The sequence below is a fragment of the Micropterus dolomieu genome, linkage group LG03 (assembly GCF_021292245.1).
Source record: "Micropterus dolomieu isolate WLL.071019.BEF.003 ecotype Adirondacks linkage group LG03, ASM2129224v1, whole genome shotgun sequence".
Taxonomy (NCBI): domain Eukaryota; kingdom Metazoa; phylum Chordata; class Actinopteri; order Centrarchiformes; family Centrarchidae; genus Micropterus; species Micropterus dolomieu.
Genome location: NC_060152.1, coordinates 19835186 through 19849400, shown reverse-complemented (window position 1 = coordinate 19849400; position 14215 = coordinate 19835186). Strand labels below are relative to the sequence as shown.

At 41.5% G+C, this 14215-nt stretch overlaps 1 protein-coding gene across 5 annotated transcripts in view; it reads right to left on the bottom strand.

Moving 5' to 3' along the window:
- Positions 1–354: 354 nt before the first annotated feature.
- Positions 355–14215, bottom strand: part of ptprub (protein tyrosine phosphatase receptor type Ub) — a 165972-nt gene continuing 152111 nt past the window's right edge. For all 5 annotated transcript variants that reach the window (XM_046044278.1, XM_046044279.1, XM_046044282.1 and 2 more), the window contains 9 exons: positions 12667–12783; positions 11652–11806; positions 10949–11084; positions 10100–10249; positions 8083–8397; positions 5438–5563; positions 3388–3545; positions 1761–1896; positions 355–1650 (listed from right to left, as the gene is read on the bottom strand). In XM_046044278.1, coding sequence (XP_045900234.1) covers positions 1588–1650; positions 1761–1896; positions 3388–3545; positions 5438–5563; positions 8083–8397; positions 10100–10249; positions 10949–11084; positions 11652–11806; positions 12667–12783 — 1356 coding nt within the window. In that variant the 3' untranslated portion in view covers positions 355–1587. The remainder of the gene's footprint in view (positions 1651–1760; positions 1897–3387; positions 3546–5437; positions 5564–8082; positions 8398–10099; positions 10250–10948; positions 11085–11651; positions 11807–12666; positions 12784–14215) is intronic.

Here is a 14215-nt window from a genome sequence, read left to right as displayed (position 1 = left end):
CCTGCGTGTGTGTTGGGAGTTTTTTTGGAGGATGTTTCAAAGCTGACTCAGATCATTATGTGTACCACACGTGCCAACCTGCCTGAGTTTCTTCCACTGATTCAGGCATTAACAGTTCAACTGGAACCCAGGCTTTGGCCAGCAGATGAAAAACAGTGGATTCTGTTTGTCCATCAAGTCAGGGATTCATAAACAGCAGGCTCTGTGGGCAACCGTTTCTTACTGTTCCTCCTGTTTAAAATACCATTTTTATTTCAAGATACCAAAAAAGACCACCAATGTGAAATCCCCAATAATGTACAGTGGTGGGTGGTGACGCAATGTTAACTCTCCTCTGCACAATGCTAATGCCCCTTTTTATTTGTATATATTTGCTTTATTTATTTTTTACACCACTAGGAACAACAACTAATATTCATGGACAAATTGTCAAAATGAACCTCCTTCCTCATAGGGTTATGATAAAATTCAAACTGGTTTCGCTTGCTTCGACAGTTTACAGTACAAGAAAATGCCTAGGACAAGAAAGGAGTAAAAGGCTCAAACCTGTTACGCGGCACAGGTTTGGACACTTCACCACAGCATTAATGGAACATCATTTTTCACACCACCACTATGGCATGTCAGTACATTTCTAACAGTTTCCCCTGCTCCTTTTTTCTTTCCCACCGGGTTTAAAGTACAAACAATCACTTTGGAGCAAGAACACTAGCTGATGCAGTACATACTGTATGTTTGTAGGCATATATCAAGATGAAGCAGTAGAACAAAGTAGAGGATTCAAGTCAGTCAATGGGATTGGCACTGTGACAGTAATGAGACAGGAATCTGGCACCAGGCCCAGTGCTGTGGTCCCGGGAAACATCCACCTATAGCACACATGGTAATCCAGCACAAACATCATGGCAAAAATACAACACGTTGCACTACTGTACAGTTTCTGCACCAATACTGTTGAGGACTGGGCTAGTCTATCCTAATGTTGTAGGTCTCTCGTTAAAATCTCTCGTTGCTGTCTGTACACCAGTATGACACCCTTTTTAGATTTATTCAGTGATTTGAATAAATCTGTCTTATCATCAGAGAATAAGGCAGTTTATGGTATGGTGGATAAGTTATGCCACAACCACAGTGAACTGCTGTTGTATGTAGCTCTTAAAGAGAGAAGAAATTCTGCTGTAACTCTGGAATTTCATCCAGCTCCCTCGCTGTTGAAATGAAACGATGAAACACAGCCAGGGTGACCCTTCTTCAGAACAGGCAGGTCCATTTTGTAGCTCAGAATGTTGTTTAGCTGCTACAGAAAACCTTAGCACAAAAGAGCTTTAGTCCGGAGGCAAAGAGGACCAAGAAAAGCACAAAAAATATCAAAAAAGATAAACATCACCAACAAGGAGGAAATCACATCTGTACATTAAAGGTTAAAAGTTAGAACCATGACCATGTTTTTTTCCCCGTCTCCTTTAGTTGCTGTTCTTTCAATGCCAAGTCCACAGGTCCAAACATTAAAGTAGAGGGGTCACTGGGTAGCCTTAAAATCGAATCTCCAGCGCATGGGAAACCGTCACTGTGGTAAACATTTAGTTGCTATCTACCATCAAAGCAGTCCAAGTACTCCAGGACAAGGTCGTAGCAGAATCGATACTGGTCCTGAGGAAAAATACAATATTCTTAAATAAAAGCTGAAAACATGAGAATGATTACAGGAATATTCTTGCCACTTCAGAACACAGCTTTATTTTATTTACAGACTCTCTTACCAGGGACTCCACCATGTTGGGTTTGCAGTTGCGTAGAGTTTTGACAGCATAGAAGATGTCCACCATGTTCTGGTACTGGATCATCTCAAGGAGAATGTTGCAGGCACAGAAGGTCCCACTGCGACCGCCACCGTTACTGCAGAGAAGAGGACGTGTTTAAGAAAAAGACATCTTAGATAAATGCCTTATTGTTTTCATTTCATTTACAATTTGTTTTTATCCTTTAATGTTGTATTTTAGCCAATCTAGCAGTGTGGCTCTAGGATGACGTGCATATGAATGTGAAATATACACGAAAATAATTTGGACAGACATTCTTGGTTCCCAGACAATAAATCTTCCGCCACTATTGGATGGATTGCCGTTCATGTTCCCCTCGTGATGAACTGTAATGACTTTGGCGATCCCGAGATTAGCATGTTAGCATTGTCATTGTGAGCATGTTAGCAGGCTGATGCTAGCATTATCTTAAACTCACCGCCTAAGTGCAGCCTCACTGAGCCACTAGCATGGCTGTAGACTGATAATTAAATGTGTTTTTATTCTAATTTATGCAATAGCCTTTGTGTTTGAAATTTTCCTTCCATTACACACAGTTTAATGGCAGAGTATGTACTGAGTTTGTACAGTAAATTTCAATATAGGCCTACAAATATGTCTCCAGAGGGAATAAACCTCCTGATATGTTTAAGAGGGTTCTGGAAGACAATAATACAGTATAAGAGGGGCAGAACATGTGTAATTTGATATCCCTGTTTTTGTGTTCATGCTACCTCATGAAAAAAAGGCATTTGAAACAGTTCACAAGAAGAGAAAATTGAGAAACAACAGCACAGGGTTGCATTTCCGCGGAAATATTGTCCCGGTCATCATAAATGAAAGGCAATATCAATAAACTACAGGAGGACAATCCACTTCCTCTCTCCTGAGACAAATGCAAGGGGAAGGTGGGCACAGAAGCCTCCGCAGCGTATACAAGCAATATTAAGGTAATCAATTGTCGTCAGTGCTTTGGCAGTCCTGGATTTACTGTAGTGAGAACCATCGCATTCTGTATTAAGCCATAATTGATTTGATCTCCATAATCTCTTTTCTGGTTGTCGTGGCTAACACTGTGTGACAGCGCTGAGTGATGTGCTTTTGGATGGGGGCGGTGGGGATGAACGTGTGATGGGTTGGCAATGAGTCGGACGGACCCATTCATATTCATCAGCGGGTGTGCGCTCTGGGGACTTAGGACAACAGAGGAGCATACAACGCCCCGCACTGCACTACGCCACAGCGCAGCTCATCACACCACAATTTGATTTTCTACATTACAAAATACTACCATGGTAAAGTACTTTTCACTGCATTCCATAGCACCATACCGCACCCCACAGAAACAAGACACGACGCAGTCTCTGTTTCTCATCATCAAACAAATCTGGTCATGGTTTACCATGTTTTAACAGACATTTTTGCCACATGACCCTCTGTGAATAAGCTTTTGGTCTTAAATGTCACTTTTCAACAGCACTAATTTTCTGTCAAAGACCTTTCCAGAAAGAGACTGAATGTATTTCTGCCTCGTCTCCTTGTAGTTACAGTTCCTTACAGTACATGATGTTGCTTACAGATTACTCACAGGCAGTGGACAACAGTGCGTCCTTCTCCACACTCCCTCTGCCACTTGTGCACATGAGCCAGCAGGTTGAGGAAAGCCTTCTTGGAGTCGGGAACGTCGCGATACGCCGACCAGCGCAGGAACTGGAACTGACACACCACCAGCTGGCCCTCTTGGAGCTTCAGATGCAACAGAAAACATTAGGCACATGGAATCTAAGTGTACTGCACTGTTATATTTTCCGGGTTGCTTCAGTATTTCTGTGTGTGCCAGTTAACACCCGTGTTTGAGTGCTCCCAAGGCTGCGTGCCGGCACTCACAGCTGTGCTCACTCAGCAGGCTGACTTTAAGATATATGGGATATATGTGTGAGAGAGGTCCCTGTGTGTTCATAACCTTGTCCTGTAGAATCGCACCTAATACTTAAGGACCAGTGGAGAACAGTAAGTCATGCAAATTGGGCTGGCAAAGACACCAACGATGCATGGAGGAATTGCTTCAGCAGAGGAGGGATTTACACAATGTACTTTTTTTGTACTACTCTCATACCCACACATACATTTGCTGACAATGCACTTCCTTTGACTTTTACTCCCTACCCTTGTATATCATTGTCACACACAGGAAACATACATACACTGAGAGAGGGGCAGAAAGAGGGAAAGGTGTGTGTTATTTCTGTGTGATTTGCTTTCTCCCATGCTGTTAAGTTGCCCTTTCCTTGGCAGTACTGTGCTCTGAGTAAAAGAAAAAAATGTGCCATAGGTAGAGAGGGGAATGACAAGGGCAGTCGACAGAGGAGGTGAGGATGCCAATCAAGAAATGTTCTGGGCACTACCTGTCGTGCTGCTTCTAATGGTGGCGGGGAAACGCCTTGCATACAGATTTCTTCAATAATTGGTTGACAGCGATCCTGAGCAGAATGCATGCATGTGCTTATGTAAATTCCCGGGCTTAAACCATACCTGCATGCACACGCACAATCAACACAATGAAGTGTGTGAGGTCAAAATGACTGATTCATACATATGCACACATCTGGAGAGAAAAACAAAATGTACTCCCTCTACCATGACAGGACTGTCAGTGCCTTTATTTTGCCTGTTTCATTGCCTTCATTTTTCATTTCATTTGCCTGAGGTCTTCCTAATTCTCTATGTGCCAGGTACTTTTTGGTTTATGAATGAATCAAAAGAAAGTCTGATTTGCAGCCTCAAAAGAGTATCATGCAACTGAAAAATATGGCATGCATTATGATGATGAAAGTCCCCTCTTCAGTATGCCAACAGACACCTAAGAAAGGGAAGATGCCTATCTAGGTAATGACAAGAAGAAATTGGAAAAGGGAGAGACTGACCTTTATTCCATGCATGTCAATTGGCTTCTCGTGCATGTTTTCCATCAAAAGTTCTTATAATATTTATGACTCTTACCGAAACAGCTCATGGAAATCTTATGGAAACTGGTGGCTTGGGTAACATTTTCTGGAATGCTGAATATTAATACAATTTCCTTGGTAGCATGTATGATTAATGTAAATGTAAATGTAAATTTTTTTTTACTGATCATCCATTGTGCTCAGTACAAATCTCCAGGCTATATTTTAGAGTGTATTTATTTAAGAGTGTATTTATTTGACAATGGCCTCTGACCCATGAGACATACGCTAGAGAACTGTCATTGTGTATGGATAAGAAAGAAATACAGACAGATAACGATGCAGAAGCACAGGCTGTGTAGAAATCCAACATCAAGCGACGCATTCAGCCTTTACTTTTGCGCATATTCAAGAAGTTGGACAGAAATTCAAATCATCATCTGAAAGTTTCAGCTACACAGTATCTTTTACAGCCGAGTCTGTAGTACTTTGACTTTGAGTACTTGTGTCAGGGTTTTGGATGCACATTATAGCTGGCAGCTCTAAATGTACTGTAGGTAAATGTCAGATCTGAATTACCAGTGAGGACCACGGGTAATGCATTTCTAATGAGGTTCAAGTTATCATTTGTGAAATACCACTGAGTGGAACAACATGTCCTGTGCAGGCTTTTGTCGAGGCGCAATGACTCACCCTTGTTACGTTCTTGACCCGAAACAGACGTGTAATGACATCCTCATCTGCTGACATGGACAGAAACTCCACTTCCATGGGCCCGTACTGCTGTAAACCTGGCTCCGGCCAGTACTGAACACACGGCTAAAGGTAGAGGGGAGGTCAGAGAGAGAGGGGGAGATGTTTTATCAGTGATTAAATATGGCACATACAGTACTTGTACTTTCTTTAGTAGTTATGGCAAACAAACTGCATTTGCTCTTAAAACTTTAGATGATTAAAGAAAAGAGAACTTTAAGAAGTGAAAAATAATGATATTAATTATTATAAATAAAGGATGTGTGTGTGCAGTGGGTCTGCATGCACGCACCTTTAATAATAAAACAGAAGACACGCAGACACACAGGTAGAATAACAGCACTGACTAAAGTGGTGTTAGTGTGCACCTACATAGAACAGGAGGTGTTACGGTGCCACACTGGTGTTAATACGGGGGAGAAAAGAAGCGCGGGGTGGGAGACATGTAATGTGTTTTGAGAGATTGCAACAAGAGGGAGACAGAGTACTCCAATGCCACGAATGAACTCTATAACAGAGTTCATAACAAGATCTTGCAATGAACAACTTAAAGTGGCGATAACTCAATTTTCAGGCGAGACCCAAAAGGAACTGCATTGCACTGGAAGAAATGAGAAGAAAAACATTTAAAGGGGAGTGGATGAAAAGTGGGATTGAACAGGGGGACCTGAAGTTTCTTTTCTGCTTCCTTTTTATTACCAGGCCACGTAGCAACACAGAAACCCTAAGTGTCTACATTTCATTAGCACATAGAACACAATAAACCAAGATTAAGATAAGTTATTGGCATCCACCATTACAAAGCCAGTCAACGCCGTTAAAGGTCATGTTACTGACTAATATTTTTATGGTAGGGGACTATAATAATGATAGCAATTAAGTGCTGTTAAAACCATCAGTATCAGTAACCATTATTTTCTATTATGCCTAAAAACCAAACTCTACATTCAGTTTAAGCCATTATCTCTAACATCTTTGGCTTGGTGATTCACAAGTTGTTCATAGACATATTAATTATATAGGTGCAAATACAAGTCAATATTATACATATATACTTCAAAGTGCCCTTGTATGATTTTTTAATGAATGTATTGATGAAAGGTGATGTTACCTAACACTCTGTGCTGGAATGTCTGCTCTCAGTGCAGCATTTGACACAATGGATTAAAATATTCTTTTTCAGAAGTTAAGGTATCTCCAGGGCTGTCCTTGATTGATTTTGTTTGTCTACCGTACATTTTCTCTTTAGGGTCCCTGAGTGGTGTACCACAAGCATCCATTTGGGGACCAATCGTGTTCTCTCTTTCCATCTTTTCCTAAGGTTACATTATCAGACAGCATGCATTTCTTAATGCCGAGGATTTCACGTTGTACCTGTCCCAACATTGTTGAATTATTCAGCAGCATTGTCATCTCTGTTTATCTGCCATTAAGGACTGGATGTCTGCCATTCTCCTTCAGCTTAACTCCAACAACATGGAGATCTTAATTATTGGCTGAACACATCCACAAGCACGTCATGCCAACTTTTGGCTCTTTATCAGAGTATGTTGGTCCTTCTGCTAAAAATCTGGGAGCCTTAGTCTGGAGCCCCATATTACTACTGTAGGCCTGTTAAATCCGGTTTCTCCCACCTGAGAAATATCTCCCGAATTAATTCATTCCTTTCTTTAAATGACACTATTTTACATGCTTTCACTTTTGATCATGGTAATGATAGGTTCATATGTCTTAATCAAAATGCCTTTCCTCTCTCAGTTAGCCGCCAGACTCAAAAACTCCCATATGATTGACTGAAATATGATTATATTTCTGTGTCTATACTTAGAATAGACTTTAGGATCTATTGCTGACTTTCACAGCCTTCTTCAGTATGGCACCAGCTTATGTGGTAAGGCCCTTGAGTCCGTCTTTACCAGCTCAAGCATTGCCGTTTTAGCTCCAACCACGTGCAGTAGCTTACCATAGGGGCTCAGGATAGCCAAGGCTTTAACTACTTTAAAGTTGCCTCTTAAAAATCAATTTATGACATATTCTTGTAGTTATTTGTTCTTAGCGTTCCACTGTGTTTTGAATTAAATCTTGAACTTGAAGCTCGTCTTATGTTTCCACTCATTATTATTGCTATTATTATAAGCGTTGAAGAAAGAACAGGGAACATTGCAGTACAAAGACATATGCTCATGAGAAAAAGTGGGACGCCAACAAAAAGAACCCTGAGATGTGGCTGGAGGGTAATGCAAGCCTATTCTCCAGAGATGTTACTTGAGGAGGGGAAGGAAAAACTGGGGCGGGTGTTATCTAGTCGTGCCTTGAGATCAATGTGGTCAGGGATCAAAGCCCAACAAAATGGCATGAAGGGACTAATCCCAAGCACAGCAAGATAGAGAAACAGTGAAGGCAGGGTATGTCAGGAAAAGTCTCAAGAGAAGTTCAGATAACCTCGAGACTGAAAGTAAAAACTAGTACAGCACGCGGCTGCTCTTGTGCAAACTCATTTTTAAAAACATTCTGCTGCGTTTCTTTTTCCTTATAGTGTCTACAAATCAATGGCAATAAAACAGTATATAACATTTTGACCTTACCCAGGCAGAGTTAGACTGGTTGAGTTGGTTGAGCATGACCACTGCCGTGCAGCCATAGTCAAAGACCAGCCTCCAAAAGTCCGCCGTCGTGCCCGGCAGAGGGTGAGGGGTCACTATAAAAGCAGCTTGCCGGTGAAAGCTGTCGGCAAGAGCAGCGTTGATGTAATTGTTGCTCTCCCCTTCTGTTGTAACCAGGAAGGCCAGGGCTCGATCAGGCGGCAGAACATCCATGCTGCGGTTCTTCTCTCGGTTTCTGGGCAACAGAGCAATGCTGCACTCTTCCACATCCAGGTGGGGAGTCACAGAGTTGAGTGTCTGCAAATGGAAATGTTAAAAAGGTGAGATGAGAGTGAGGGGAGGATGAAATGAAATTGAAGAGAGGGTTTGAAAGATGTAAGGCGTGAGGAGTGGTGAGGAGTCAGAGATGTTAGGGAGGAGTAGGAGGAGGAGGAAGAGGAGGAAGTGAATCAAACAGAAGGAGTGGGATGCTGTGTATGCCAAGAATCCAATAATGTAAGTTGAAAGAATATTTAATACCCAGAACATCAAGTTGACAAACTGATTTAGAAGAATAGAGAATAAATAAGGCCAACTGCATAATAAAAGGAAATATAATCAAGTTAAAAGAAAAACAAGGAAATATTGCATACCAATTTTCTTTGATGAACTCTCTGTTAATTTAGCCATAATTACATTTGACAACGTGAAAAAAAAAACATTTGGATCATTAATACACAGCATCAATAATAGATCTGTGACTCGCTGATCTCAGTACTGTGGCTGGCTGTTTGCTGTCTGCAGGATGACGGAGTACAAAAGCAAACAGAGAGCTCACTGGGTGGTGGAGAAGCTTTCAACAGCAATGTCAGACGGATACATTTACAAGATCAAAGCGAGGTATGTAACATTTTCATTTATGAAGAAGTAAGTTTGTAAATGCACCACCTACGGCACAATTCCCTAATTCTAAGCAATACATCCATCATAATTCCCATGTATACATAGTATAAGGATAAAATAGTATAAAATTAAAGGGGGAGCAACGGCCCTTTCCAGTTTCACTTTGAAATGCAAAACCTGGAATCAGTGCGGCTGCTGGTTGAACACTGCAGCAGGGGGAGGTGGATGAGGCAGGTAAAGCATGTGGGAACACAGCTGGCTCTCCTCTCTCCTAATCAACATCTAATAAAATGTTCTGAGACCGCATTCCAACAAACCAGGCAGAGGATCTCAACGGCAGTCACACAGAATCAAAAGCGAAAGGAAGCTAACATCATCCCGCACAAATACACACACGATGCTCAAGTGACACATGCACACATACACACACACATCCATTAGTCTATTCCTTTGTGAGCGCTTTGTTGATTTCAAAATGTCTGCGCTGTGAAGTACATCATTTTCACAACAGAGTCATCGTCTATTGTTTATGTAACTGTCTGAATACCAAACTGACTGTTTTAACTTAAATGAGCAGATGCACCGTACACAACAGAGACTGTGCAACACAGATATGCAAATATAATACTCTTCAAATTGTATACAATGATCATCAACATGGTTACCTCTAGGTGCTTCCCAACCTTCAGCTTTCAAACACCAATATTACTACTGTGTTATTGCTATTATTAAGTGGTAGTAGTTGTAAATGTAGTAGTTGTACTAGTTGTTAACGTAGTGTAAGTACATGCAAAAAGCGATATAATTTTTGATATAATATTTGTTTATCGTGTTGTTATTTATTTGAGCTATTATTAGTACTACTGTAATAGTATCAGTAGTAGTACTGCAGTAGCATTTGTAGCAGTAGACATGCTAGTAAGTTTCATTAAGGTAAATGAAAGGATTTTGTTGATGATATTTAATAAACTACATTATAAATGCAAATTACAGTGTGTGTGGGCTGTGTAATACAGAATATGTGTTTGCACTCTTCATGTTTTAATGCCTGCATATTTTAACAAAATTAAACTGTGCTTAGAAACTGAATGACATTGCCATCCAGCAACAGACTGACCTGAAACTCCTCCCGTAGCTGAGAGGAATTACTCTGAGAATCCACTCGCAGCATCTCTTTGTAAGTGACCGCAAACTCGTTCACCAAGATGGCCGTCTCTCCACACAGACAGGCCTCCAGAATGGCATCGTGGATAAAGATATACTGCTCCTGAAAGGACAACGAGTAACATAATTAGGTGCCGTGTATGTGCACATGTGTGGGGGCATGCATATGTACTTTAGTGGGTTTCAGATAACAAGCGAGAGTCTGTTATCTGGTCGCAAACAGAGATTAGAAAGGAGGCAGGTTCAGACAGAAGCTGGCTAATGTAGATGTAAATAAATAATCAAACGACTTAAAGACTGGCAGAGATTTTTCATCACCTGTCTTGTTCTGAATTAAACATGTGCCATCATGTTGGTGGTGTATCAAAGCTGTTGGAGAACAAATAAATATTTCTAAGTAAACAAACACATGTGGTGTGCATTTAATTAAAACACCCCAGCAAATAACTACAAATGTAATAAACAGCCAATTCAATGTTGGATTTACATAATAAGGGCTGAATATGCTAATCATCCTCACATCTAAAGAACAGCACGTGCCTACGCAGCACACTGAGAGACAATGTCAGTCTTTTCTCTAAAACTGTTGCAATGACCTTTACATAAGTCCCAGAGGGGGAGTATGATAATACACCCTCCTCGCAACAGGAGGGAAAAACAAAAGTTTAAAAGCCTGACCCTCCAGCAGTTTTCCAGTGGAAAGAGGTAATCATATTATGGCCAGTGATGTAACCTCCTGAATGTGAACAAGACATATTTGTTTCAATGTGAAGTGGTTTCCTGACAGTGCAGTTGGCCTGACCTCTGTCTGGATCATGTTGATGCGTCGAGAGCAGAGGGTTTTGACACAGTTGTAGATATCCACCACACCTTCACACTCGGCCATGTCCAACATGACGTCCAGCACGATGTAGCAGCCGGTGCGGCCCGCCCCCACACTGGCACACAAAGGACATCTTTCATGAGGAATCACGTCTTAAATTATAGAACATTTGACTTGATAAAAAGGTTGTTGCCATTTCTCAGGACACAAGTCCCTCAGGAGCAGATGTTATTTGCGCTACATGATTCTTGAGTCTTGAAGGACCGCTAAAAGGTACAGGCAAGGGTCATGTGACCGATGGAGTAGTGGTCAAAGGAGCTAGCTAGGCTATGCTGTGCTTACTGCCACTGTGCAAGCATTATTACACTATTATCTTAGCTGTGTGTTGGACTTGGTTTAGATTATGAAAATTAAATTTAGTTAATAGAAAATTATGTGATAACTGTAACGCAGAATGAATAAGGTTTTTGTATGAAAAAGTTTGTGTTCCATATTTTTTACAGGACAAGAAGCTTAGCTAGCAAGGATAACAAAAAGTAGCCTACCAAAACTAATGCCCGCTTCTGTCGATCACATAACCCTCACTTTGCACATCGTAGTGGTCCTGAGTCTCTCCTGAATCTATAACTAATTTATTACTTGTCACACTACAGGTTAGAGCAGTTGCTGAGCATCACATTACCTGCAGTGGACCACCACAGGGCCAGCGTCAGGAGGCGTAGAGGCTTTCACTCTTCGTATAAATGCCAGGAGTCCAGTGGCGTGAAAGGGCACCCCATGCTCAGGCCAGGATGTGAAGTGGAACTGACGCACCTCGTGCTTAGTTGAGTATCCTCTCTATCACCAGAAACATAGTACACATTGGCACAACATCTAAAACACTACATTTATAGGGCTTGCATCCTAAACATGGTAGCCTACAGGCCCTTTTTGTTCATCCAAGGCGTGCTCCCATCCGTTCAGAGACATTCCCCCTCTGTGATAGATGTGACAGATTTTTCGGTTCAGTGTGAGGACAACCAGGACATTATTTACGTTGGGTGTTAGGTCTTCTAGGACAGTAAGGCCTCTGGGCATCACATGCAAGCAGCAGCTGCAGTGTGACAGACACGCGGAAAGGAATTACTGAGGCTCTCTGGGAGCTCAGGGAGGGCTGGGAGGTTTCTCCTCTCTACTGGGACGCCGCTGCAGTCACACAGCAATTTCTTCCTCTGCACAGAGACGGCAAAGTAAAGTGACGCAAAGCAAAGATTTGTTGAAGACAGAAATCCAAAAAAAGACTATGAAAAACAAGCTGTCACCAGCTCCTAAATTCATGAAGATTTGAATAAGCAGCAGCGGGTGCCCATGGAGAGCGAATGTGACAGTGTGATGATAATGCTGTGTTTGTGCTACTGTCACTGCAGCGTCGCTCTGAGCCCTTCCAATGAGAGATCCCCCGGGAGATTGACAGGGCCAAGGCCATAAGGGGCACAACACTGTAACAGCTATGTTGGAAAGACGGCAGGGGCATTCACATAGATACTGGTGTTAATTCCTTTCAATTTAACATGAGGCCCTCATACCCATCAGTGGTAAATCCTGTCAAGTATTTAATCCCCTCTATTAATGTTCTACTTCTAATTTTAAGAATATTACAAAAAGTATTAACAAATGCAAAAGAGGGTAGTAAAAATGTAAATCTTAGACAGACTTACCCTCTCCAAGGCAAAGGTGCGAACTGTGTATTCAGCCAGTGTCTCTGTCTTAAGCAGAGTGATTTTGATGTCACCATACATCTCACTGTCATCAGGCCAGTATTTACAGCATTTCACCTGTTTAAAAGTAGTGAAGCAACAGAGTTAAACCTGTTAAATGTTGACATCCCTGGGAAATACACCTGCAAAACAACAGAAGGTGTGACATGAATCAATCTGTTTCGAGTGATGTGAAGGTTGAATCTGCTTTTTCACCCCTCCCATACAAAGCTGAAGATTCTCTCACTTCAATCTCATTTTTTCAAAACACAGCATACTCAAATCTCCTGATATTAAGGATAAACCCAACTTTTAAAAAACTTTTTTAAAAAAGGTCAATACGGCTGACCTTAAAACATCCATCCTTTGACAAACATTCCTATTTCTCTCAAAAACAAAATCTTTGAGAGACAATGTGATCCAGTGGACTTTAAGTCTAGTTCCTCACTCTAACCCTCCCAGGCTCAAGTGCCCAATTGCAAAATCGCCTCCCTCTTAAGGAGCAATTTCTCTAAATCTCCCCCTCTCTTTGACAAGGATCCCTTATGCATTTCTATATATCTAAGGGAAGATGCTGTTGGGATGTTTTAAATCACCACATTCCTATTGACAATGTCAACTTATTGAAAATGCATTACCACACCCCAAAAATATCTTTCAGACAAAAATTAACATTCAGACAGTAACGGATTGCATAATTTGAATTCAGCAATGATGAATTTAAATATCAGCCTTACACCGTTTCTTAAACCACTTTTGAATTTCTAAGGAATTCCTTTCCATCATAATTGAAATGTAAATATGCATTCCATTCAGAGAGAATGCATAAGATATTGTTATAAAAAAACGCTCACAAGATTCATTGTAACAAATGATTTGACCACAAAATATATCAAATATTATCTGACATTATTATTAAATATATATACTGCTCAAAAAAATAAAGGGAACACTTAAACAACACAATGTAACTCCAAGTCAATCACACTCCTGTGAATTCAAACTGTCCACTTAGGAAGCAACACTGACAATTAATTTCACATGCTGTTGTGCAAATGGAATAGACAACAGGTGGAAATTATAGGCAATTAGCAAGACACCCCCAATAAAGGAGTGGTTCTGCAGGTGGTGACCACAGACCACTTCTCAGTTCCTATGCTTCCTGGCTGATGTTTTGGTCACTTTTGAATGCCGGCGGTGCTTTCACTCTAGTGGTAGCATGAGACGGAGTCTACAACCCACACAAGTGGCTCAGGTAGTGCAGCTCATCCAGGATGGCACATCAATGCAAGCTGTGGCAAGAAGGTTTGCTGTGTCTGTCAGCGTAGTGTCCAGAGCATGGAGGCGCTACCAGGAGACAGGCCAGTACATCAGGAGACGTGGAGGAGGCCGTAGGAGGGCAACAACCCAGCAGCAGGACCGCTACCTCCGCCTTTGTGCAAGGAGGAGCAGGAGGAGCACTGCCAGAGCCCTGCAAAATGACCTCCAGCAGGCCACAAATGTGCATGTG